The sequence below is a fragment of the Thunnus albacares genome, chromosome 10 (genome assembly GCF_914725855.1).
Source record: "Thunnus albacares chromosome 10, fThuAlb1.1, whole genome shotgun sequence".
NCBI lineage: Eukaryota > Metazoa > Chordata > Actinopteri > Scombriformes > Scombridae > Thunnus > Thunnus albacares.
The window spans coordinates 27333895-27360300 of NC_058115.1; the positions used below are offsets into that span (position 1 = coordinate 27333895).

The 26406-nt window shown below is 38.3% G+C and overlaps 1 protein-coding gene across 2 annotated transcripts in view; it reads right to left on the reverse strand.

Annotated features, from left to right (window-relative positions):
- fstl5 (follistatin-like 5) overlaps positions 1 to 26406 on the reverse strand; it is a 176428-nt gene that overhangs the window by 43970 nt on the left and 106052 nt on the right. The window contains exons 7-9 of one of the 2 annotated variants that reach the window (XM_044364656.1): positions 18737 to 18903; positions 15311 to 15322; positions 11120 to 11240 (exon numbers count right to left, since the gene is read on the reverse strand). In XM_044364656.1, the coding sequence (XP_044220591.1) occupies positions 11120 to 11240; positions 15311 to 15322; positions 18737 to 18903 (300 nt within the window). The remainder of the gene's footprint in view (positions 1 to 11119; positions 11241 to 15310; positions 15323 to 18736; positions 18904 to 26406) is intronic. The other variant, XM_044364657.1, reaches the window with a different exon arrangement.

The window sequence follows — 26406 nt, forward strand, 5'->3', positions numbered from 1 at the left end:
CACCTTGCATTTGCACATATGCTATCATAGTGATCTATCTATCTATGTATGGACATCAAAACTCTCTATCCTGCCATCTTGTTTGAGCAATCGCTCATAGCCTCTGTGGCCCAAATCAGTGTCCTCTTTACTGAAACAGACTTCAGAGACATGAGTGCAGGATGGAAGCGAGAGTCTTGGCAGAAACAGAGTAGGCAGACGTGCTGTAGAGACCATTTCCTGTGGGCACTGGGTTAGAGGAAGTCTTTACTCAGCCAGGTGAGTGGAGGATTGAAGATTGCTGCCACGGCCATCTGGTAACCACGGCACTCCCGGGCATTGGAGCTCACGTCAACCTGACTGCCAAAACGCCATCCACAGTGGGCCACCAAGGACTCTTATGGCATCCAGGTTACTTTACCAATCACAGTCACAGAGACACTCCAGTTACACCAGTGCCCCTCAACAGTAACAAGGTTGACTGAATAGAACCCATGGAGACAATTATTCTGTACAATCATCTGAGTGAAGATTATTATTCACGTCTATGTCCTCACACATGCTCATACAAGCGTACAAAATCTCTGGTCTCATTTCTTGGAAGGTGCATCTCATGTTGTTTCTCTGGTTTTATTATCCTATCCTCCTCTTTATGTTTTTTTTCATGTTTTTACAGCAAATCACTTTGTGACAGTCTTGTTTGTTGAAATTGCTCTGTGAATAAAGACCATTTGAATAGGATACGTCAATGCAAAGTGGCATTTATCCATCAATCTGCCTGAATGCACATTGAAATAAAATCAATGCTGTAAATATTTCTGTAGGAATATACTTTTAGAGCAACATGCAAATTTTATGATTTGTACATCTTGTGTTCTCACAGAAAAAGAGACTTTGTTGCCTTCATAAAATGTGACTCAGCACACTATTATTAAGAAGTTCCTACAGCGATTTTGATTCAGTTTTGTTACATGTTCTGTTTATTGTTCCATTTCACTGTGTGTGTTCATTTGCATGCTAACATCTCAGTTATGATGAGGTTTTTGGAATATCCTGGTCATGTTTTGTGCATGTAGAATAAACATTATAGCTTGGCTGGAGAAATCTTATCTCGGTTTTAAGAAATAGGATACTAGTTGGAGCACTCTGATAAAAGCCGAGATACCGTGGCATGTAAGCACCTTATCCAGATTTCTAATATGTTCTCTGCCATGCTCAAAGGTGAGTCCTCAACATATGTTACAAAGTAGCTGTAGTAGTAGCACACAGTTTTTCAAGGTCATCTTGGAGAACTTGCCACAGTTCTTCTGTGGATTTAGGCTGTTTCATTATATTCTGTCTCATCATGTTATCCCAAATCAGGGCTCTGTGGGGCCCATATAATCTGTTGAGGGACCCCTCGCACTTCATATCACTAAAGATAGATCTTTGGCTGTATTTTTGGGGTTGTTGTCATACTGTAGAATGAATTTGGGACCGATCAGATACCTCCATGATGGTATTGCATTATGGATAAGAATCTAAAAAATCTAAAGTGCCTAAAACTTTTGCACAGTATATACATCCAGCAAAGTGGTGCAAAATCCATGCAGTTAAAAACCAGACTGATCTTGAACTGTTGAGGTAACTCAGTTGAATGACAGATTTGCTGTATGTGGAAGAGACAAATCTACACTTATGTAGACTATCAGAAACCTGAATAGTAGACAGAGAGTTGAACAGAGTTTGTCACATTCCACGTATGATCAAAACCAAGAGACTAGACTGCCTGTTATGAGAAGGTAAGAAATGCTCTGTATGGAACAAATTATCCTGGCATTTCAGATATATTATTATTTTTATCATTGTATTTTTTTATGAGCAGAGGCATTACATGAAGATGACATTACATACTGTACATCAGATGAAACTCAAATGAAACTCTAATGAAGAACAGCATGTAAGTGCATAAAATAGACAATCTACATATTGAACATATTGCAAAGTAGGGATATAATATTGAATCTCAGGATGTGTGTGGCAGTGGGGCCATTGCACACATGCTATGTACCTTCGTTGCTGACTTACAACCACAACAACCTATTAATCAACAGCCGTAGTGCAATTACAGTATGAATCGACAAGCTTCCCTTGAACACTTCAGTAATAAAACTTCTCAGGCAATTTCACAAAGTTGTGTTAATTAGTGTGTTGGAATTAAAACTAAGGATGCAACCACAAGCCTCTCTATTTTAGAAAAAACAGTATTGCTGCCACAGCAGTCAGTAATCGTCAAATTCAGGTTGGTTTGTCAGGGACAGACACTTCACTTGAGCAAAAGCCTCAGTACCCACACACAGTATAGTCACTGCTCTATACTTGGTAGTCTCAGCCCAAATCTAAGAGGATGTTTTTCCAGAAACTACAAATGAAAAAAGTGGGGTCGTCTTATGTTCAAGGACATATATGTCAGTTTGTATTTTAAAGTTAGTGTATTGCACAATATGTCAGGTTTAATAATAAATTTACAAATGTGTTTATTTTATTTTTATTAATTGACTTTATTTATATATTATATGTGATTTCGATTATTCTAAATATGCTTTATCTTCCTACATTCATGTATCCAGAAACAGGTGCTACAAAGGGGATTAGAAGAGACCTCTTATGATCAGGGTAGTCTTTTTTGTGGGCCAATGCAGTGTAAAGAAATATCTTTTGAGGCTACAGAGAGAAAATGTGTAGCATGAAATACAGCTCACATCTCATCTTATACACCTGTTTGAGTAAATTGCTTGTGTGATTTGAGAAGATGGAACTGGTTGGTATTTTCTGCTAAAGATCTCGGTCTATGATCCTATCAGAGCTGGTAACACCACCACAGGAGTCACATAGGTTACCGTAAAAGTGTAGGTGCAGCGTTTAGGGGTGTAATTACAGAGCAACCCTAATCAGTGATGAGAATGGGTTTAGAGGTTGGCTCAGGCTCAGCAGAAGTTGCAGTTAAGCCCTCTGTAGGCTCCATGGATCTAATTCAACCTAACATCTGTGATGGGAGGGGCCCGCTCCCTGCCAAAACTTTAATAACCCAGCCTAGTTTCCTCAACCCTCCAAGTACAGGTATTCACCCTAGTTCAGCACAGAATAATTATATAACTATGTTAGTAAACATAGAAACATTGATAAAATATTTTTATGAAAATACTGAGTGAGCAGAGGGGTACCTGCATGGATTTTTTCAAAAGATGCATTATATCTGAAAGTTTGGATTTGGGGATTGTATAGCACAAAATGACAAATGTGGGTGTTGCGTAGCTTTTTGATCCAGACTTCTGAATCATCACCTAATTTTCTGAGCTATTCAATAGTTCAAAGAGGTCTGTGGTTTTGCCTATTGGTGGCCGTTTCCAACAGTTAGAGAAACAAATGACAGAGGAGAGAAAAAGGGAGGGAGGGACTATATGTGGACATCATCTTCTTAGTTAGCTACCGAGCGAGGTCCATGAAAAATAGGGGTAGAAAAATGGCAAAAAGCATGAACAAGGTGGATGCAGCTGTAAAGTTTGTTATAAGTCAACTTACAGAAATAAGAACTCTTAAGACAACATATTTATTTGACCATTGTCCACTGCTCCTAGCAACCTCAGCTTTTGTGTCAATGGATCAGTCATTGCTACTGTTTGATTAGGGCAAAACAAAACAATATATTCCCCTTCTACCCCGTCATTCAGGCCATTTGTAACCTCTGAAACCTTGACTTTGTTGTGATTGTAAATAGATTAGCGTTCAAATGGGTTTTGAAATGACAAGATTGTATTGTTAAAGTGAAAAAAAAAGTGAACTTACAGAATTCAGCCTTCCATAACTACTGTTTAAAAACAGAGCACATCACTTCTCACCTCAGTCTTAAGCCAGAAAAGCTAATGAAAAAGCACAATTTGTATTGTATTATCTCTTATATATTTTCTGTCAGGTAATCCGCTCTGAATATCTAGCATACCTACCGCTGTTGTTAAAATGTGACTGCTGTCTATCAGTTACAGGCCACCGCTGTTACTCAAGGGGATTGGAGGGTTGGGGGGGGCTGTGTCAGACATTTGTTTAGTAGGAGCCATGTTTTATCAATGTTGCTGCAGTTCCCACTGGTTTCCAATAGAGCTCAATAAAGGTCATTCCTTGGTTAAAGGCCCATTATTTGAGAAAAATCTCATGTCAGTGAGTTCTTTTGACTGTGAATGTGGCAGAGAAAGTACATCCTGCACTGCTGTGGACATCTATTAATGCTCACTGCAATTCTAACTGGTCACTGATAGAGGTCAATAAAGTGTCTTAAATTATTTAATTTCATCCTAAAGTAGCATGAAAGGATGAAAATGTGGCAAGCCAATGGTGAAAATCTATTTAATCAGCAGACAGTTTGAAAAAAGGGGAAGGCTGGGTGGGCTTTGAATGAGTGCAAATTAAAATGTTGCATTAAAAAAATGAAAGATATACTTTATTATATTATTATATTTATTATATTATTATTATACTTTATTTACAAATTCAGCTGATATTATCAGGAGAATTGGGATAATTGTTGTTAGTTTAGGATAAGCACTGTTTGCTACTGACAGCAATTAACTACACAGTAAGTGGTTTTTACATGAATAAAATTAATGCAGTAAACCATTAAACTAAAATAAATACAAGTATAAATACACATACATACTGTATAATACATTATATCTAAAATGATTGATATTGATACGATGATATACATATGTGAAACCAGGAGATTCACTGATATTTAGAACATATACGTGTAGAGCTACTTCAAAAAACACAGGTGTATTTTCAATTTCAAGCTTTCAGTTTTACTTTAAAATAATCATCAGGAGCTGGCAGAGGTGTCAGGAAACAAGAGCTAATAAATGCACCGTTTGATAGCTCAGTTGCATAAATTAGGCTGATGATGTCAACAGTGTAAACTGTAGGATTAAACCTCAGCACATATCCAACCCTAATGCTCTCAACTTAGTGTAAAAAAGTTTCTTTTAAACCACGTAACAAGTTCAAATGTATAACTTACATAAACTTCCTGATGAATTGAAATTCGACATGGAGCAAGGTTGGAGAACACTCCAATGGGTCTAATAAAGCATTCATCTACCGACAGAAAACAAAAATAATGACGGTAATAATAATAAATATCAGTCAATACTGTAAATTTCTAGTTCTTAAAGAAGCATATAAACTCTCCTTGAACAGTACTTTAACAGCTTCTGAGGAACTGAAGTTGTTTATTTGATGTTGAGAGCATTGGGGGTTGAAATGTGTCAATCTTATAAACTATTTAGACCTGTGATCTCATCAACTGAGCAACAGAGCTTGGACACCTGGTATTTATCAGCTGTCGTTTTCCTTACGCCTCTACCAGGTGTGAATGATGATTTTACAGAAAGCATCAACCTTCAAATATGCCTATATTTTGAGCAACTCTCAATGAGAAAGAATTTCAAAAACCTTTGGTAGGATCAATTATTTTGCTTGGTGATATCGATAAATGTTCTGTCTTCTCTCTCATTAATTCTGCATCTTTCTCCAGATCCCCAAATGCCTTATAAAAAGGCACAAAGGAACCATGAAGCTCTCCATTTCCTGACTAAAAAGAAGAAGTGTGTACTCCGCCATTTTACAATACCTAACTTACATACTCCACCAGTGTGCATTTGTAAACTCAATTCCTGCATGCAAATCACCATTTCCTTTGCGTGAACCGTAGTGAAAATGAAAGGAGCAAGCGGGTCGGTGGGATTTTTCAACTCAAAACTGGATTCAGACAAGATGTGAGAGTAGTTGCATTCTGATGTGTTTCTGAGAGTGTCAGGAGAGCCACTGCCAGGAGAATGCGACACAGCAGGGCTGACAGCTCCATCATAAAGCTCCCCAGCCAGTCGTCAATCACTCAGTGAGGCTCCCGTCGGTCATGGTGCTCTAGAAGATGAGCAAGCGTGCAGACACGCACATACACACAAGAACACAGAAACATACAAACACCATGGCAAGAGACCATTTCGCCGTCACACTACTGGGAGATTTCCAACTAAGCCTGGCAGACTTGTTACAACTCTTCAATCAAATCGAGCTTGTGGCTGTTGCTAAAAAACATTGCGGTCACAACTCTTCAGTTGTGAGAACTGACCAGGTACCTGTGAACAACACACACACTCACACTCATGATCCTGTGCCCTCTTTATCACATGTGCAAAAACCCTCACTCATACACAAATCATGACAAATATGCACACACACAAGTTTCCTCTCTCAGATATGATTTCTCTCTCACCTGAGCTACATGCCTCCTGTGGAGATGTGAGACTAACAGCACAGACAACAGTTTTGTCCAGGGCCTGAATCCAATGCATTACATGTACACAGCTTAGATGGTGAAAAAGTACTTTTCAAGGTTAAACAGAAGTAAATAAAGTAAAACTGCTGGAGCGAAAAAGATCTGGGACAGAAATTAACAAGCATAATGGATCTCCAGGGATTACCGCTATTCCTTGTTTGTATGGTCTTTCTTTTCTACCTCAAAAGAGTGTCATCTTTTGTGTGTATGGGGTTTGGCTTTTCTTCCTTTTATTGTGTGTGTGTGTTTTTATTTGATTTATTATTCATTAATGTAATTAAAATGAAGGAAATTTATGCCATGGAGGATCTGTTGCCTAACAAAATAGAGAGCAATGAAAAAGAAACAGCATTGTACACAATGTTATGAAATATTCATTATTTCTACGGGAGCCACTGTGACAGAATTTAGTGTTTAAATAACTGAAGTTATGATTATATTAATACTTTTTCAAGTATCTATCAATTTTAAAGAGTGATAGGGTGGTACAAGATATCAAAATATTAGACACGGTAGGATTTCTGATTTCTGCATTTGTACTGAATTGGGGAGGTCTATATACATATATATATAACTTGGTAAACAGTTTGAATGCAGCAACAACTGTTTTGATTGATGTTCCACCAAGTGTTGAGCACTTGAAAGCCCCACTCTTGTCTTCAAATGAGTGTCCAACACATATGGCCACAAGTCAGATTATGATTAATTGAGCACTGGCTGAAGCCGCTCTGTACCAGGAACGTGTATGAACGACCCTATGTTTAAGATGGTTTTCATTACAGACAGACCATGTCTGCACTAAAAAGAAAACAACACAATACTCAAGTTTGGATCATGATTATTTCTTTCCTGGTTTCTTCATCGTCACCCAAGCTCCCCTAACTAAAACTAAAACTATATGACATCCCAAAGTGGCACAGTCTCTTCGACCCCAACCAGACATCCCAACTCTGCAAGTCCATTTACTCTAAACTACTATTATGTGACCTGGCAAAGCAACAGTTAGTGCATTAGTCCTCACAACATGCAGTCACATGTAAGCAATCCTCTTGATCTCTCCAGAGAAAAACTCCAACACAGCAGTATTCAGCCTTGTGAGCTGAATGTCCACCCCTGATCAAGGATTCTGGTCCCAGAACTGCTGCTGTGCATCAACGTGAGCCCAATTTAGCTCCACCTCTAGCTCGGTTCCCTTTCCCTCTACAGACATGACATTCAAGGCCACAAGAGCCAGTTTTGCTACCAGAGATCAGTACACCAAGGCCGTCACCTACACCTAACCTTGCAGGTGGTGGGTCTGTGTGGCAGTGGTCCCGCGTTACTTCTTCAGGTTGATTCCAACAAGACCCCATGGGTATATCGCCCCAAATAGCTCCTTCCAGGATCAATAATAACCTCATAATGTGGTGGCCACTCTCAGGGAGGCTTAATCAAATTATTCTCAGATACAGTATAGTCAAAGAGCAGTAATGAAATGACAATGACAAAGAACTGTGCATGTATAGTGAGTCTATGATGTATGTGTTATGTATCACTAATAACTGCAAACCCTTTGAAGTTACCTTTTGAAAAACAGTGCCGCCAGGCTGAAGTAAGCACAATATTACGACTCATATTTTTCTATTTTACCCATCAGAAATACTTAGATTTTAAATTATGTTTTCAAATTGAATGCAGCTTTTCAGGGTGGAAAATTAAATTTATTTTTCCAGCAGCAGAGTTGGTTTGTGTATTTGACAATTCAACCAAGACTTTCATTAATTTACCCCAAACAACTATTTATTTTCTGCTAAAGTGGCTGGGAGAGTGGACAAACTTTGCAGCCACAGTACAAATTAGATGCAACTTTATTGATTCCTGTGGGTGAAGTAGGGTCACTGCAACAAAGCGCAGGCTATAGATGAAAAACAGAGCAGAGACAACATAGTGAAGATAAATAATCACAACAAAATGAAGATCTTGTAGATACTGACTGACTGTCAGTAAAAGCAATACATAAAATGCATGTGTAAAAACCATGGAAAGTCTGTCTGTGTGCAGAAAGAGGGGATCAAGGCCAAACTCTTCCACACACACACACGCACATACTGTCGCTGACAAAACAGAGACATCTCTGCTCTCTGACTGCTTCACAGGGAAATGAAAACGTTCCCCCAAAAGTAATTCCAGCCTAAATTTCATCTGTTCCTCTGAATAAAACTCAAAATACTGTATACATATCTCTTGTGGCTGCAGAGTGATGGACAGCGTCCTGAATCAAGTTTCTCAGAATTACCCCCTTTTTCAGCTGTTTCTTAATTGAGTTATAGAAGATCTCAGTAGCCATGACAGGGTTATAGCAGGTCCATGGAGACTTAACCCAGACTAAGAATGTGAAATTCATAGTCTGCAGTAAAAAGGTCATCTGGAAGTTTCAGTAACAATTACGACCAAGAGTCACCAGTCTCACAAGCTTCACTCTGTTTTCATAAACAGAATATGTGGTATAATAAGACCAGCAGGCTTTGGGCACAATAAGTACTATATAGCATTGCAATTAACCTCAGAGTAATCTTTTCTTAGAAACATGATAATGAAGTAACTGTCTGTCAAATGTAATGAAGATGTTGAGCTTTCTACGTTGACACATTGTGTTTTATTCACATTCAGCTCATTAGGACCAGTAAGGGAGAAAATAAGTTCATTCACACAAGCTCAACCACTACACCTTTGCCCTCTTCATACTGTCTCTGTTTTGCATTCACACGGTGGGTTCATCATGCTGAAAGTTATTCCAAACCAATTAGGAAGAAGTAAAACTCTTCAACTCAATCGGTATCGATGCAGACTTAAGGTACAGTCACAATGGCCTGATCAGTTGAATTAAAAATGGAATGCTATCAGCACCCAAAAGGGATGTGATGGCATGGGACAGACAAGGGTTATAAATTAATATTACGTAAATACTATACTCTAAACAATGTGTGAGCATGATGCTGCAATTTGTAGTATGGTAGGATTATAAAAAATGCACATGCAGTAAGATGGGGCCAAATTAAGTTCTATCTGGCTACTTGTCAAAATTTTCTATCATGTTACTATGCAATTCATTTATGTACGGGCAGATAAAAAGAAACTGTACGACACATCATGTGCTATTTTGCGCAGTAGGTGACGACTGCTTCACACAACTTACCCATTTATTTGCGGTGCCTCAACTAATAAGGATTGTCCTCCATAACTATTCAGAGACACTGTTTTGAAGTATGACTGTGGAGGAACCCTTTTGGAAAGGCCCATTATGTCCTAGGAGTATTATATGTACTTAAACTAATAACTCAGAATATTTTCCAGTAAGTGTATTTCCACTTTTCTAGTCTGTATTGTTGATTTTCTGCATTGCATTGATTTTTTTTCTGTTTTGTATTGTTACCAGCAACTATGATTAATTTGGAGCAAACAGAATCAAAGTGGGTACTTAGCTTGAGCCATCAGACAAAGAAAACAATGCAGAAACTCCCACTTTAGTAAACAGAAACAGCACAGCACACACTGTGACTGAAAATGATAAGTGTGTATGGGCAAAAAATATGTGTCACTAGAAACTAAATTTGAATCATTTATATTTGAATTTTAAAAAACTGAATTTTGAATTATGAAATTGAATTAATTTGCTCTGAAACTGTGATGTACTGTTTATTATATCTTTAAACAAACCTTCGAATTGAGGCTTTGGTCACGCTTTGACATGCTGAAAACTGATGGCGTTCAGCTGGGAGTATCATGTCCAGACAACTGAAGGGAAGTTTTGCACAATTTCAGAACTTAACTGATCCATAAACAATTCACTCAGGCCAAAATGTTACCATGGCAACAGATCAGGCGCAAAACTCAAGCAAAGTATTTTTTCTCCAAAACGGCAAGACATAAAACTGCAGTTCTTACATAAATTAGAGAAAACACATCAGGCTCTCGAAATTTCTAGCTCTTATTGGTTGTTGATATCGTTGAGAGAAAATAGTCGTTACAGTATATGAAAAAGAGTTCTGCAAATCTGCACTCGATTGCTCTTCCGCACTGACCGGATGTGTGTCTCAGTGAACTGAATTTACATTGAATGTGGAAGTAGGCCTATATAGAGAGTTGAATTTTCAGTGAGGATCAAATACAGTTACAGAGCAAATGAATTCAATTTCATAATATTACATTCGGTTTCAAGATGATTAGAGTTCAGTTCAAAACCAATAAATTCAACTTCAAATTATGCTATTCAGATTCAGTTTTTCAATGCAATTATTCAAGTTGAGCAATTCAAATTCAAATATAATTGATTCAAATTCAGTTTCTGAACATATTTCTGTCCAAAAGTGTAATGCAGGAAAAAAAAAGAAGAAAAAACAGCAAGGATCGCTTACAACCACAGATGTTACCAAAATGTTTTGGATTACCACTTGAATGATTCTCTACAATCCGAGGTGGTTTGAAAAAATCCTTTTGAAGAATGACAAGAGACTATGATGATCACTTTGCCAGCAAAACAACAGTCTTTACAAATAAATCTTTACAACAAGAGCCAAAGAGAGTCTAAATCTCCAATCTGCTAGCCATAGTGTCTGATAGATTGAGATGAGACATACACCAATACTATACTCAAGAAAGATAGTTTTCAGGATGGGAATAGACTGTGATAGTTAAGCACCTATCACAGCTCCTGGTACTGTGCAGCAGATGAGAGTTGAGGATTAAATCGTTTAAACAAAAGTGGGTTACGCGTATGTGCCAGCCTCTTACCATTCACTTGGAGAGTGTGGGTCTGAAACAGTTTCTCGTAACCATCGGCATGACAGGTATAGTTGCCCATGTGGGTCGTGGTCACCTTGGTGATGTACAACGAGCCATCATCTCCAAAGTCCTACCAGAGGGAGAGAGGCAGAGAGAGAGAGACTTTAATAACTCAGAGAAACTACTGATGCTCTTGCAGCAGCAGTGCAGCAGTACGGATTTGAAGACATGTGGAGCTGGAAATGAACTGTTTCGATGAAAATGCAACAAGCCTGCGGTGTGCAGATGAGGAGATAAATATGTTTCATGTTTTGTAAGCAGAGGAAATGAAAAATATAACAACCATCCAAAAAGGCATATTGTGGAGCAAACGTCCGTCAATCTGAGTCAAGAGTTGAAGCCATTTGGTGCCACAGAAAACAACTCAGGAAAATAACTGTCAGAGTCAGAATTAAGAAGAATTGTTTTCTGGTTCACATTGTTTTTCTGAACAGAGGGAAGTGATCTGATGGAAAGGGACTAAGGCTATAATTGATTAGTGTAGAAATTACACAGTGTTGTTAAATATAATGCCGTATGTGCATAGTCCATCAGAATAACTTCTGCTCATTTCAAATGTCATGCTGAGTCATTGTCCCTGTCAGGACCAAAATGCATGTTCTTATCCTTTATTTAACATGCACACCACACAAATACACAAAACATGTTGCACTTTAATTTCTGAAGCAAAACAAATGCTGTATTTAAACCAAAAGCTGTCCATGATGTGAACTTGTGTGGAACCAACTGAAACATGATTAATTCATGCTGTGTTGTGATTATTAAGCCGGTAAACACAAAAAAATAGTGCCAGACAAGGATAAGAAAGCAAACAGAAGACTAAATTATTCAAGCTGTAGCACAGATAGAAGCCCCCAAAGCTAATGAGCCCATTGATGTTGTGCTGGTGTGATGAATCCGTCTCACAAAGAGCGAATGTCTGCCACCTTGTTAAGACCATGCTGCAATAAAAAGCTATCTTGACAAGTCATTGTACTGAGTCTTCTGCATTATATAGTCTTAAAGTAATATTATGTTCTTAAAAAGTGAAGAAACTGCATGAAAAGAGGGGATATTTATAGTTTCAGATGAAATTGAACTTATTTTTCTTTTCTAGGCTTATATTTATCAAGCAGCTAAGATATATTTTTGGACTATTCATCAAATTTCTTTTGACTCAAAAATACTAAATTCAAGACTGTGGAAGGTCTCTTATGACCTCTTAATGAGTAGCCTTCGGGGTCTTAAATGGCTGCAGGGTTGAGACAGGTGAGCATGCACCATATGAGACATGTTTTGGGATTTAAATTCATGATGAATAAGTTGTTCTCTGAAGCAATATGTGTAATTCAGAATAGTGTAGTTTACAGAATAAGGCAGCATTTATTTTGTTTGCAATCGTCTGCACTTGTCATTTTGGTTTTCAAGTCCCCTTATTATCTGTTTTATCTTGTCTACCAGGCTGCTCCAGTTAGTTTGCTTCTCTTTTTGTTTTCATTTTAGTTAATTTTCTATTATTCTTCTATTATTTATCCTTATTTGTAGATGTATATGTCATAAATATATTAGATTGTTGTCAATTCCAAGTGTTAGATGAAAATTTCATGTCCATTGCTACAGGAGATATTGAACATTTCACTTTAAAAATGCACTACTTCACTAAATTAAAATCATATATGCTTTTGTTGAATAACATATCACTGAGAAAATCTACAAGAAAAAAAACAATGGTGTATATTCAGGTTAGATGGTTGCGGCTGATTCTTTCTCTGAGAGTACATGCGATCAATGTATATGATTCACATGAGAGTTACTCTTCAAGGTTACTCCTACACTTTGCTGTAATTAGGAGAGAGAGGCTTCATGCGTGTCTCATTCTTCACCTATAGCAAATATTTTTTTTAACCTTCACTTGGCTCTTTGGAGCATTCTTTAATGTAAGTTTGATAGATACGAGCCCTCGTATAGTTATCTTTCTCATCTCATGTTACACTTACTTATCTAATAAAATTCAAAGCAGATAAAACTATATTATAAAATCTATGTTAAAATTATTTTCTTCATGTGAGGAAAAAAAGACTAAAATCTAGATTGAATTATGAGATAATTTTACTTCATTAATTAAATAAAGTCATTATGCTACAAATCTTCAGGGACCGTTTAGAAACAAAAGAACTGCTTTGACTCACAATAATAGGTTTCACCACTTTTTGATGCTCAGCAGCTTGTCAGAAATGAACGTGCTCAGGCACTCAGCCTTCATTAGAGCTTTCTTCAGTGCCCACTAACTTGATGAAGGCCAAGTGCCAAAACGTGTTCAGTCCTGATTGCTGCCATGCATTAAAAAATCATTCAGATGTCATTCAGTGGTGTGAACTTTTGCTCCTAAGAATGTCTGTGAGTCTGCCCCCGTGCTCCTTGTTTCTTATAACTCAACACAGTGTTCTTTCATTAAAAAAACAACAAAAACTCACAGCCCTAATTATTTACCATGAATGGTGCCTTTTCTCATTAAATAGCTTTTGACATTTCGATCACATCTTTGCTGGCTGTTTACATCTTGGCATTCAGCTTCCCCTTAAATGTCTACAGACAAGCGAGGAGAGTCAGCCATCGTGTTTACAGGCATACAGTGTGTTTATCAGTTCGTCCCGGTGTGCTCCGATCTAACCTACGAGCTCGGTAACGGCTCGGGCTGAGTGAAGCATCAGAGCTTCACAATATGAGGGGAAATCGATGGTGCGTTTTGGCCCCTTGGGCTGAGAGCATATTGTGTCACCTTCTTAAATGAAAAATGAATGGGGGGAGAAATGAAACTCAGAGGGGTGGAACGAGCCACAGCGGAGGCTGTCGACATGATTCCTCCACCTCACCTCACCACCCTCACCTCAGCTATCAGCAGCACCCAGCACCCAGCTCTCTGCAGACAAAGCAGGCCAGGGTATGTCTAACTCAGTGGGAAGGGAGACAAGGGCAGGTGGAGGTGGATTTACAAATAGGCCATAGCCCTCAAGAAACTATAATTAATAAAGCTGTCACTGCCAGGTCACCTCTGAAAGGACACTAAAGAGCCACCTCATTGGATGGCAAACCTCAGGTAGTGATGAGGCGTTTCAGAAAATGGCCTTTGAAGAAGTTTCAAGACTAGCCTTATGAAACTTTGTAAGAGGAACACAATAGGTTGAGTGCAAATAACCCTGAGGTGTGTTTTGAAATGTGAGAAACATGTTTCCTCACTATGAAATGATATTGAGGCAAAAAACAAAAAAAAAGAACAAACAAAAAAAAATAAAAATAGGGGTAGTTTGACACTAAAAGAGGCAGTTTGCCCAAATGACAAAAACATTTTTGTCATTTACCTAAAGTGGTATCCGTGCAGTTTCAGTTTTATGTGCTAATGTTGAGAGATTTCTGCTATTGAAAAGTAATGGAGTTAAATTAATTTTGTTTGTGGTGCGCTGAAAAATGTTTTAAAAAATGTTTCAACAGCATGTGTTTTTCCAGAGACAATGTCCCTCATTGCTCCACAGACCTCACTGTTTCTAACTAACTAAAGAAAGTTGTTGATTGTGTGTTTCAGATTATCTAGCATAACAGGGACATCGATTATTATGTGAGCATCACACAAAATATCACTCATTTGTTGTTTTTGGGTGGAGGCGGAAGTCTCAGAGATTATATCTCAAAACCTGGATGCATAAAACCAAGACCATTTGCAGATAGGGGCTAGATACCACTGCAGGTAGGTGAGAAAATATGTTTTTGTCTGTATTTGTATTATTTGGGTGAAACAACCCTTTAAAAGTCAGATTTTACAGAGAGTTTAAAAACTGATGGGCGTGAATATTTGTTTCCAACTCTCACAATCAAATTTCAATCGTCCATTCATGCAAATCATTTTTATATCTCCATGTAAAATTTTAACTACCTATTAACAAACAAACTAAACCTGATATTTGCCTCAATCAGATTACTTCTTTCATAATGTTGAATTTATTTGATGTCTTCAACCTTTCATCTGCATTTCATGATTTGGTGTTTGATTATAATGTCATGCATCTATTTGCAAGAAGGTCACTAGCTTTGTGGGCTTTTTGTGAATGGTACAAAAACAAGAGTGAAGCAATGTCAGTTTGTTGAGACAACAAAAAAACACCCTACCTGGGACGGGATCTGTTGGGGGAAAAAACAGAGGTGAAACATTCAGAAGTTGAGTTCAATCACAGCATTGAAGCATAAGAAGCGGTTTGTAGAGCAGACAGGTGAAACCACAACTGTTATACATCATAAACTCTGTTGTTTCTATTGTTGTATGATGTTATGTGTATGTCTAATATCAGGATAGTATCAGAAGAGCATAGGAAGAATAGTGTAGATAAGTAAATGTGTGTGGTTCTGGGCTGCCAGAACAAATGATTAATTCAACAAAGAACCCATCTTGATAGAAATTGGAGATATGAAACAGACTACTATGATTCAGTAAGATTCATGTGTTATCTGCCATATAATCCTGCACAATTTGATTTATTCATGCCTCAGAAACAGCACAGGAAGAACACGTATCGGGTCACATGAGGTGGCACAAACTGACCAACGCCTGATGTAGATATTATAAATAATCACTTCCATTTAATGTTACATATGGTACATTTTCATTACATAAAGATAATGGGAAACCCACCAGCATACGGCACTGAGCATTTTAAGAGATAAAAAATTCTATGGACACCAATAGACAAGATAAGGAAAAAGAAGAAGGATTTAGCTCAGATTGTGAAGCTTCCTGCATTATAACTATTCATAGCGAGGCGGCAGTCTCTGTCTTCAAAACACGTTTTATATTTCTAAAAGTTACATCTGTTTTTCTTGATTGAATTCAAACATTTTTTGTGCTAAATGTGATATATTTTTAAAGTGACCTGACAAGTTGACTAGTCCAACCAAGACATATTACTCCAAAAAGTTGCTCATGAATACTTTATACATACTTATTCACAATCTAATCCCCAAAATACAGATTTACTCTACATGAACTGCAAAATATGAAATACATTTTCCACCTTCCTAACAATTTCCAGGGTCACCATCCCCAGACAAAACATAAATTATACACACAAACACATGCACAGTACACGACTGTGTCTTTAGCTCGGCCACTCAGGGAGGATTGAAATACTGACAGCCTTAGATGATGATGCAATAGCCAGCAACTGTCAACTTCATGGAATTACAGTAAGCTGCTTTGTCAAAATTCAGAGAGGCTCAATGAACTCCAGGATACAAGCGTATGACTGGGATTAATATGTGATTCACTAAGTCTGAATGTCGACAAAAAAATTCTAAAATAACGACGTTCTAAACTGGGAAGGCCTGCGAGATTACACTGCATAAACCTCCCATGTGTACTCATAGGAATATCACTCTAATTAAGGCTGGCAGTGGATGCTCACAAATATTAACAGCAAGCAATTAGAAATTGTCTGCAAGGCAATTTAGAATGGGTCTGTGCATGCCAGGTGCAGACAAAATCCATTCTCTTCTCTGGATGGAACAACAGTGATTGACTGGAAGTCTGAGAGCCAAAAATAAATCTGGATTAAGCCTGCGTTGGTGTGCCGCTCATGTTCCATCGGTAGTTTCTCTTGGTGCTGTGTGGTTTGCACAGTTTTCTGATGAGCCACAAGAGACTTTTAGCGCTGATGCTGATTCATTTGCTGGTGGTGTTCGATGTTAGTGGAGCTGCTCTGGAGGTAATCTGTGCACTTGACAGAGGCTGAAACTCAGGCTTTCTTAGGCACCAACAAAAAAATCTAACAAAATCTGACAATTGCAGACCCCAAGGGCCAAAGTACAGCCAGAGCTCTTAGTATAAAGAGACAGATTAGTCCCTGTAGTTGTTTAATCAGTCTATTCTCCTTTCTGCTGTCTCTTAACAAGGGATAATGAAGACAGTATAATTCCAAAAGCAAAAAAGTAGAAAACAGACATTTTTAAAAAATTCTGATGCAAAGTTATTGCAATATCCAACAATTTTAATGGATAATCGGTCATTTCAAGGCCTTGGTCTATCTGCTGTCATTATTCCAGTCATTGATGAACTTCAGATAAACCTTTTTTGCTAAAATATATAGATATACTGCACAGAACATAGCAGCAGAGGCTTTTATCCCTGAGCTGACATTTGAATTGAAAATACACCTGTGCAAGATCTGATATTAATCACTGGGGAAATTGATGACTATGTGTGTGAAGTGCAGACAAAGACCACCCCTGGTCGGGACACTGAACTCTGCTATGTGTCTCCAGGCAATATCAGGAGATGAAACAAAAACTAGTTCTATTGAATCTGCAAAAAAAAAAAGAAACAGTTCTACGAAAAAAAATAAATGAAAGATAGATCAAAGCCTGCGCTGACCTTACAAGACCTCACACCGGTCTTTTTTTTCTCTCATAAATCCTCCAAAAGATATTCAGAGCTGTTGAAAGAAACAATCTGACTTGACATTTCTTTTTTTGTTACAGCCAGAGCTTGCAAATATCCTTTTGGCCATGAATTGCTTAAAAACAGTCATAATATATTATGACTATATATAGAAAATAATTAAAGAAGGCAAATGGTGGAAAAACTTCTCTGATATGCGTGGCCTGAAAATCACCCCATGGCTTGGCACCACTCTCTATGGAAATCACACATCACCAACAACCAGAACCAGCGCACTAGTTTAGAGCCAGTTGATGGTGCCAAGGATGACTGGCGACAGCTGGGCGCCTCTTACTCATTTTAAGGGTCATCAACATTTAATGTTACATTAGTGGCTTCACTGGGTCTCCCTTTATCTACTGCGACAGTGTTGACTTAATTATGCACAACAGTATCACACTCATCTTGGTTAGCCCTGACACATGGAGAGGGAAAGGGTAAGGCGAGGGAAGTCTGCCTTTTCTGTAACTCGTCACATAAGTATCCTTCCTCCTTTTGATGTGGATGAAAGTGACACAGAGGGCTTTCTGGGGCCGTCCATGCAGATTAACACACACACACACACACACACAGAAACACACATACGTACACACAGTCTTTCACCGAGTTGTAAAAGTAGGTCCTTCCTCAAGGGCTGAACCCCTTTGGTATCCCCCTTCATCTTCTTTCTTTGTCTGAAATCCCTGTCCCTCCCAGCAGTCTCTAAACACAGACACCAGGAACACAAACTGACATCCTGGATTACTGTCAGACCTACAATACAAAGCCAGCGCCAACAGCCAAATAAAATGTGCTGACAATCTGAGCTACTGCCAAAAAACTAAGTTGAAATATGATGAGAAAGAAATACGGGATGAAATTATCTGAAATTTACAGCTCTTGCAAAAAAGGCGACGGCTCTGAAACAGTCGTTAAAAATTGATGATGCTTCACAACAATAATTAGACCTGTTGACTGCATGGGTTAGAGGCATTCAACTATAAATATCTTCATCTATCCATCTATCCATCTATCGTTCTATGTGTCTACTTCTCTACCATCTAATCCTACCTAGCTATCCATGTACTGCATCTATCTCATTATCCACCTAGAAACAATACACTTACATTGATGTCCTCCAGGTTCAAGGAGTTCAGATATTGATGGTTCCTCTTCCACAATATCGGAGGCCTCCGCTCCCCTGTGATGGCACAAGTCAACACGGCACTCTGCCCAACTGTTACTGTGGTGACGCTTACTTTCTCGTCATCTGGAAGGGTGAGCAGGTACACATCTGTAGACGAGAGGAAAAAAATGACACAATGTCAGACAGGATGTCTTAAAGAGATGACTCAATTTAAGTTTTGAGAGATAAGTAAAATTCATGTGTTTAAGTGACTACACTTCCAGTTCTTCATAAAACTTTTAATTTGAGTGAGGGAAGAAATCAAGCGAATCCACCTATACTGCATGTCTGAAATTTGACTGACTTCTCTTTCTTGTAAAAGCTCATAATTCAGAAGTATAAACCCACTGAGATACTTCACACTGTATGGATTCATGTTTTGCTCACATTTTTTCTCTTAATGAAGCCTGAAAAACAAGAATACGACATACAGACAGTGTCTCAATCAGCTGTTGTTGTGCTATAGAAGCAGATGTACTTTTTTTTTTTAGTTAAAGATGTACTGAGGCAGCACAATTATTGCAATTAGCAGAGTAATGGGAAGGAATTAAATGTAATGTTCTGTAAGTACTTTATGTGATGAATCCATAATGGAAGTTCGACTTTCTCTATCGGTCTCTCTGATGACCCTGTGTCCACCAACATGTACGTCTTTTTTAGCTAATAGAACAAAACAGACACTTCTGGGAGGCACCAGTGCTGCTGGTCTGCTGACTGTTGAAATCTCATCTGAAGCACGCTGTTTTGGAACTAGAAGTTGGAATATTTTTAACATGCTCAGAGTTCTCAGTGATCTGAGAGTTTAAAACAAGCCCAGCTCTCCACGTTCTTGTAAAAGCCCAAGAGTGCATCATTTCTGATGAAAGTAACAGGGAAAAAAAAAAAAAAAAAAAAGCCTGTGCTGTCAGGAGAGGTTCCCCATGGAAACATAGCCCTTCACCTCGACCAGAGTTAGTGCTTTGCTCGATTCAGTATTCATGCAAAATCCAAAGTTTTAAAACATGTTTTTGGTGATAATGAGATGTGGCTCTACTCTGTGCTGATAATTTTACCTAATACAGAGAGCTAATATATTGCCATTGTGGTTCAGTGAAAGGTCATCATGGCTGTGGTTGGTTAATACCTTTTGTGTGTCTAGTATTTTGATGAGACAATGAGTACAATGTACACTCATCCATTCTTTCTCTTCTTATGTAACGTGGCCTGTGAGAGAATGCTTTTTAATCTTTCTCTTGGGTAATGAGCAACAGAGCAAAAGGAAACAGAGACTCAATTTGTTCTGCTCCTAAGGGCATGAAATACAAAACCTAATGAAAGAGCAGGTCCAGCAGACAGTGTTCACTTGCCACAACCCAGAGAAGAAGGATGAGAGCACCTTCAATTACAGCATGACTCCAGTGGCCCTGTATCAATGGCTTCTGAATACTTTTTTTAACCTACTCACTCATTTGCCGTGTTTGGTCCATTGTTGTGTCTTTGAACTGTGAACTTGGCTAACCCATCCCGATCCAGGCCAATCAGACTAGAGCCATGAGACAACTCATACTTCTTTTTCAGTGGGAAGCTCAGAGTTAAGACTTCTAATCTCTCATTTGGCCCCATGAAACCCTGATCAAGCCCGGGCAAATCACTGCCAGGATTACATCGAAATTAGAGGATTAATAACAGCCGTTTCTTCTCAGTGGTGTATATCTCTAAGTTTAGATGATTATACTGTTAGCTGAGAGTTCATTCAATTTTGTGGTAATTTGCGAGGCTGTAGTTTGTGCTGTTGTTGTGTAAAATCAAAATGTATCTGTTTATTTAATTTATATATTTTTTAAATTACTATTTGCAGCACAAACACTGTAGTTCAGCTATTTTTTGTTCTTTGACTTGGGGAGAATTTTGATACATAATAAGCAGCTCATTGCATTTTCTAATTTTTGCATTTCACATTTTTCTCTTCACTTTCTATTAACAGAGACATTATTATCAACTGCGATTATCAAGTTGCTCTTCCAGCAGGAAAAAAAAACAACTTCTGGCAGCATGGGAACTTAAAATACAAGTGAAAATAACACTTTGTTAAGCTTCTGTGAAAAATGTGCAAACTACATTTTACTGTAGCTGTTTCTGTTACACTCTGCTTACTGTTTTGTACAAACATTACAGTATAATGTAATTCAATGCAACACCATAAATGCTGACTGAAAAAAAAGAAAACAGAGTTGATCCAACACTTCTGTGACAGAGTTGACAAAAATTGAACATTATCAGCTCTATGAAGCCAACATGTATTACCAGGCTATTGCATCAGATTGCATCATATTTTACAGGTGTTCAGGTGTTCCCCCTCCACCTCCTCTGTCCCCCTCTTTCTTTCTCTCTCTCAACCCAACCGGTCATGCAGATGGCCGCCCACCAAGAGCCGGGTTCTGCTTGAGGTTTCTACCTGTTAAAGGGGAGTTTTTCCTTACCGCCAAGTGTTTGCTCATGAGGGAATTGTTGGGTCTCTGTAAATTAAAGAGTACAGTCTAGACCCGCTCTATGTGAAAAGTGCCCTGAGATGACTTTTGCTGTGGTTTGGCTCTATATAAATAAAAATTGATTGATTGATTGATTGATTACCTGTAGTTACAGTAATCCATTCATTTTGACATGCAGAACAATAATTCTAGCACTTGAGTTCTGCCCAGAATGTTTTTGCTGTGCACCACTTAGCTGTAGCATCCTCATGGGTGTATGCTCGTATTAAAATATGCACCGTTATCCCCTTATTTAAATGATATTGCTTCTCCTCCGCCCCCTCCCTTCTCTGTGATGCTAACAGGCACCAGGAATTTATCAACCCTTGTTTTTTCCTTTATTTGTTTGTGTCGCCCATGGCCTCAGCCACTATTGGAGACCCGGCTTTTAATTGACTACTGGCCACTATTAGAGGAAATACAGTATATGTATGTGAACACTGGATTTTTAGCCATTTTAAAATCTATTGACAATAACTTCTGTGTTTGGATCATACACTTGTTTATTTTGTTTTTAACTGTAGCACTTTGAGATTGGTATTTTGAAAAGTGTGTAATAGATAAAATGTTTATCATTATGCATGACCGATCATCTTTCACACACTCACACGCACACACAAACACACACACACACGTGCACACAGTACATGAGAAAGAAGGTTCAAACATTCATTAGCGAGCCAATCCCTCTTTCATTTCGAAAAAGCAAACATGAACATCATTCATTAGTCAGTCTCTTTCATTGGTCGATGATGAAATGGCTTGTGATGGCCAGCACAGAGGGATATTCCCCTTGTCATGAACATAACCCATCACTTGTATTGAGAAAATGGAAGGGCTTAAATGGTACATGAAGTGCAATAACTAACTTCATGAAGCAACTGAAATGCTTCCCCTGCGGAAACCATAATGTGACAAATAATTTGACGGGACCTGTTTGATCAGTTAAGAGCTGTTTGTATGTAATAAAGACATGACAACAGCAGTCAAAAGAGATGATATGAGAGGAATCATGGCCAGAGAGAAAAGACTGGATAGAAATTTAAAATGCTGGGGAACAAAAACTTCATGGATTTACTGAGCCTAATTAAAAGTAAATTTTATCCAGTGAGACTACAGAGAAGCAACTTTAATTCTAGTCAAAGTTCAGCAGAACTTAACTGTGTTCAAAGATTCTCTCAAACAAAATGGTTGCTTCAGAGCTTACAGATACTGGACTGCTGTCTTTAGTTATGATTTTTTATGTAAAATCACACTCGTCCTTACTGCCTCAACAAAGTGGATGAACAGCAGAGAAGAACGACCTAACGCCTTAACTTGGACATTGTAAAGTCATTCAGCTTGTCAAATGTTAAATTCTGGTGGACATTTTTTATCTAGCAGAATGAAAAAAAATGTAACTTTAAAGCTACAGAACAAACTTTCCTAAACAGAGGTGTTCTTTCCAGACAAAGCCGAACTAAACAGCATTAGACCTGTCGACTCCGTTGCCTCTTTGGTATAAGATATCACTGTGACAAGTGTGCCGTGAAGAAGGTAAACTATTTCTACTACTTTCGGTTACTTGTTCTCTCAGTAATTGCTGAGATCTTGGAAAGTGGTGACATTGCGAAAAATAGGCTCAATGTGGCAACAAACAGACTATCAGGTTGTACAAGTTGTAAACAAACCAATAGTTTTGCCAGTTCAGCTACTACTTTATTTTGGGAGAGAGACTGCTGACCCAGTTTAGCTACCAGCAAGGCTAACCATAACCCTGACCAAAGGTGAATGCGCTCATAATGTCAGTAATAATCCCTCATTTCACAGGAAAACTCTGTAAGCTTCTATGGATGTTTACAACAGACATCATGGGAAGTAATTTTACCGTTCACCTTCAGTACAGTATCATGTTTGTTGGTATTGTTGTTGGAAAGTAAAATACATTAAAACTTCCCTGATGCAGAAAGTGAAGAATTAAGGAAAGTGGATCTTCAGTCACGCATGGCTAATCCATGATTCTCCTCCTCCTCTGACACTGATTCTCACTATAGCCAGCAGATCAACACACCATGCAGCCACTTGGCACTCTTCGTGGTGTTGAGGTGGTGGTGGGTGGATACGCTGACAAAAATCTCCTTCAATAATGTCCTCCCTAACCATTCAATTACAGCCCCCTTGTATCTTAATGCTTTTGGAATTCGCTGCAAGCAACAAACTCGATTTGCTGTTGATCCCCGGAGGGATAGAAATGTGTGAAGTTATAGGGAGAATTTAAAGAAGAAAGTGGGCAGACAGGCTCCATCATAGGTTTAGCTCTTGGAAGGAGGTAAGAGTGGAAGGAAGCAAAGGCTAGTGTCCGACCTGAATGAGAAAGTCCTCAGAGAGATGGGAGTCTAGGCTGTTGGAGCAGACTCAAACATTTTCAGTCCAGCACCTCCTCTGTGAGAGATTTATTAGAGGAGGAAGTGGCCTTGGCTCCTCTTTTTGGTCTGATTTGAGGCCTGAGGGACTCAGCCTCCTGAGAAGGATCAACCTTTACCGTCCAACCTGTAATTAGTGATTAACAGTGAGGTCCGGACTTTTGATTTACTCTGCTTTGCTCCTAGAATGGGATGTTGGTCAGTGCCATGGCCAGAGGTAAATCACCTATTGCACTGGAGGCAACAAGCTTGTCAGGGAAAATAGCCTGGGCCTCCAGGAACGTTGCAAGAGGCCAGCTGCATGAAGACAAATTGCACCAAGGTTGCTTAGCCAACCCCCTTACTCCATCCTCTATCATGCTCTGTCGCTCTTTCTCAAACACATGCTAGCTGGCTCTGTCTCTCTTCACAAATTCTCTCATTTCTCTCTAACACACTCCCTTCTCTCTCCCTCTCAATGATGTTCAATATTACTAAGGCTGAATGGTTGTGTACCCCCAATTGCTTTGAGTTTGACATTTTGAAGTGCAGATAAAAGTATTCTCCCTGATGCTGAGTATTCATAGCCCATACGCAAAGACTCAAAGGGGAAAAACAGCCCAAAAACAGAATACATACTCATGTGAACATTCTCTGATCTTGGATGGTTGAGTTGATTTGTGCAAACTCTGTTCCAAAACAAGAAGAATGGGGTTTCTGTTTTGTACACCACAGATGAGTGACTTGGTGGACTTAAATCTTTGACAGAGACAGAAAATAGCTGAAACACATCTACTGCCTTTGTTTTCCCAGGGAAAATACTTATTTTGGCTTTTAATGTTGAATTGCATCCACTAGTCCCACTACTAAACAAAGCCAGTCCCTGTACAATAAGAAAACAATAACAAAACACTCATCAGGTGATTTTCTAGTGTACTCATAAAGACTTGACACACATGTTGACAGGGGAGAGATCACTATTCCAGGTTGTATTTCCTCTCAAATTTTTAACAAAGATACAACTCAGTTTAGAAGAGCAGGAAATATAACCTGGCGGTGATGTTGAGAGGAAATGCAAAAGGAACCGTGTTTAAAGTAACCATGATGATTGTTTTGTATACAGAGGAGTAGTGAAGTAGTCCACAAACTGAAGATTACAAGCTCCAAGTCGAAAGAAAAGCAGGTTTTATAGACAAAAATGACAGCTTTGCCTATAATTGATATGATCAAATGCTACAAAAAACTACAGTATGTAGATAAAAACACACAATTTTCCTAAAATAGGCCAAAAGGATATATAGTATATAATAGGTGACACATTTATTATTTATTATTATTTTATAAACCAATAAAAGGATCTTGAAATTCATTCTGAAGCAGACAGTTCAGAGACTATAAAATTGGTGTAATGTGTGCTCCCTTTCTGGTCTTCGTCAACACACATGCAGCTGAGTTCTGAAGCAATTGTAGTTGCAATATATATTCTTCTTAGGGAGACCATAAAGCATAGCATTACAATAGTCAATGCTGCAGGTAATAAAAGCGTGCGGTAGTGCCTCTGTACTGGCTTGAGAGAGAAGCGGTTGCACTCTGGAAATGTTTTTTCAATGATAAAATGCATTCTTTGTCATATTTCTAATGTGGGGTTCAAAACTGAGATCTGACTCAAAGATGACTCCTAAGTTTTTTACCTGTTGATGGGGCTTTAATGCCAGTGCTTGTAGTTTCACATGGAGTTTCTCTCTCAGAGCTTCAGTACTGATGACCAAGACTTGGCTGGCTGAGCTGTAAAAAATTCTCTGCCATCCATAATTTGACAGCTAAAATACAGTTAAAAAGGGCATCGATTGGCCCTGGGTCGTCAGGAGACACAGCAATGTAAAGCTGTGTTGCTGTGCTGTTATTTCACGTGGATGTTTGCCGTGCAAAGACCTTGAAGGTTGAGATGTTGCTTGTTAAACTTCTGGGAGCTTGAAATATTTAGAATGTGGTCTACCTCACAGCTTTCTTTGTATACAGTACCAGTCAAAGGTTTGGACACAGCTTCCCCAGACTTTTGACTGGTACTGTATATTCACCGTCTTTGTTTTGTATACAGACCACTATAAATGCATGCTATGTTAGCCTGCTTTGGATTGTCTACTTTTTTATCTACATTAATTTTTCTTGGCATTATTAATATCTTTACAGGCCTGTTAAATGAAAGGATGGGAGCTACACTGAAATCTTGACTGTGATGATAATAATGAATAATACACTTTTCTAAAAATAAAGTGCTTTAAATGAATAAGTCTACAGCTATGCTAGCAGCTGTACATATTTGAGAGCTTTGAATAAAAAACACAGAAAAAAAAAACTATATAGTAAAAAATCTGGTTTTTTTGTGAGATGTCTTCATAAGAACAGATGGTTAGTTATATTAAATCCAACCAGCACTTTTCTTATTTATTTTGTGTTTCATTGCTTGTGAAAAACAAACTAAAAACTAAGAAAACAAGACAGGAAAATAATAAACAGATGTAAATGTTGGAGGCTTGTTATGTCAACATCACAGCCTTGTAATTAAGATCTTCTGAGCATCTTTGAAGGTAATAACTTTAGTCAAAATCATCAAGAGACCATCATACTCTACATCTACAGAAGTGGATGTATCAATGTAAATAATTCCATGTTTGTTTACATGGGAAAGTCTGCAGCTCATGGTTAGGTCTAAGAACTTTGGC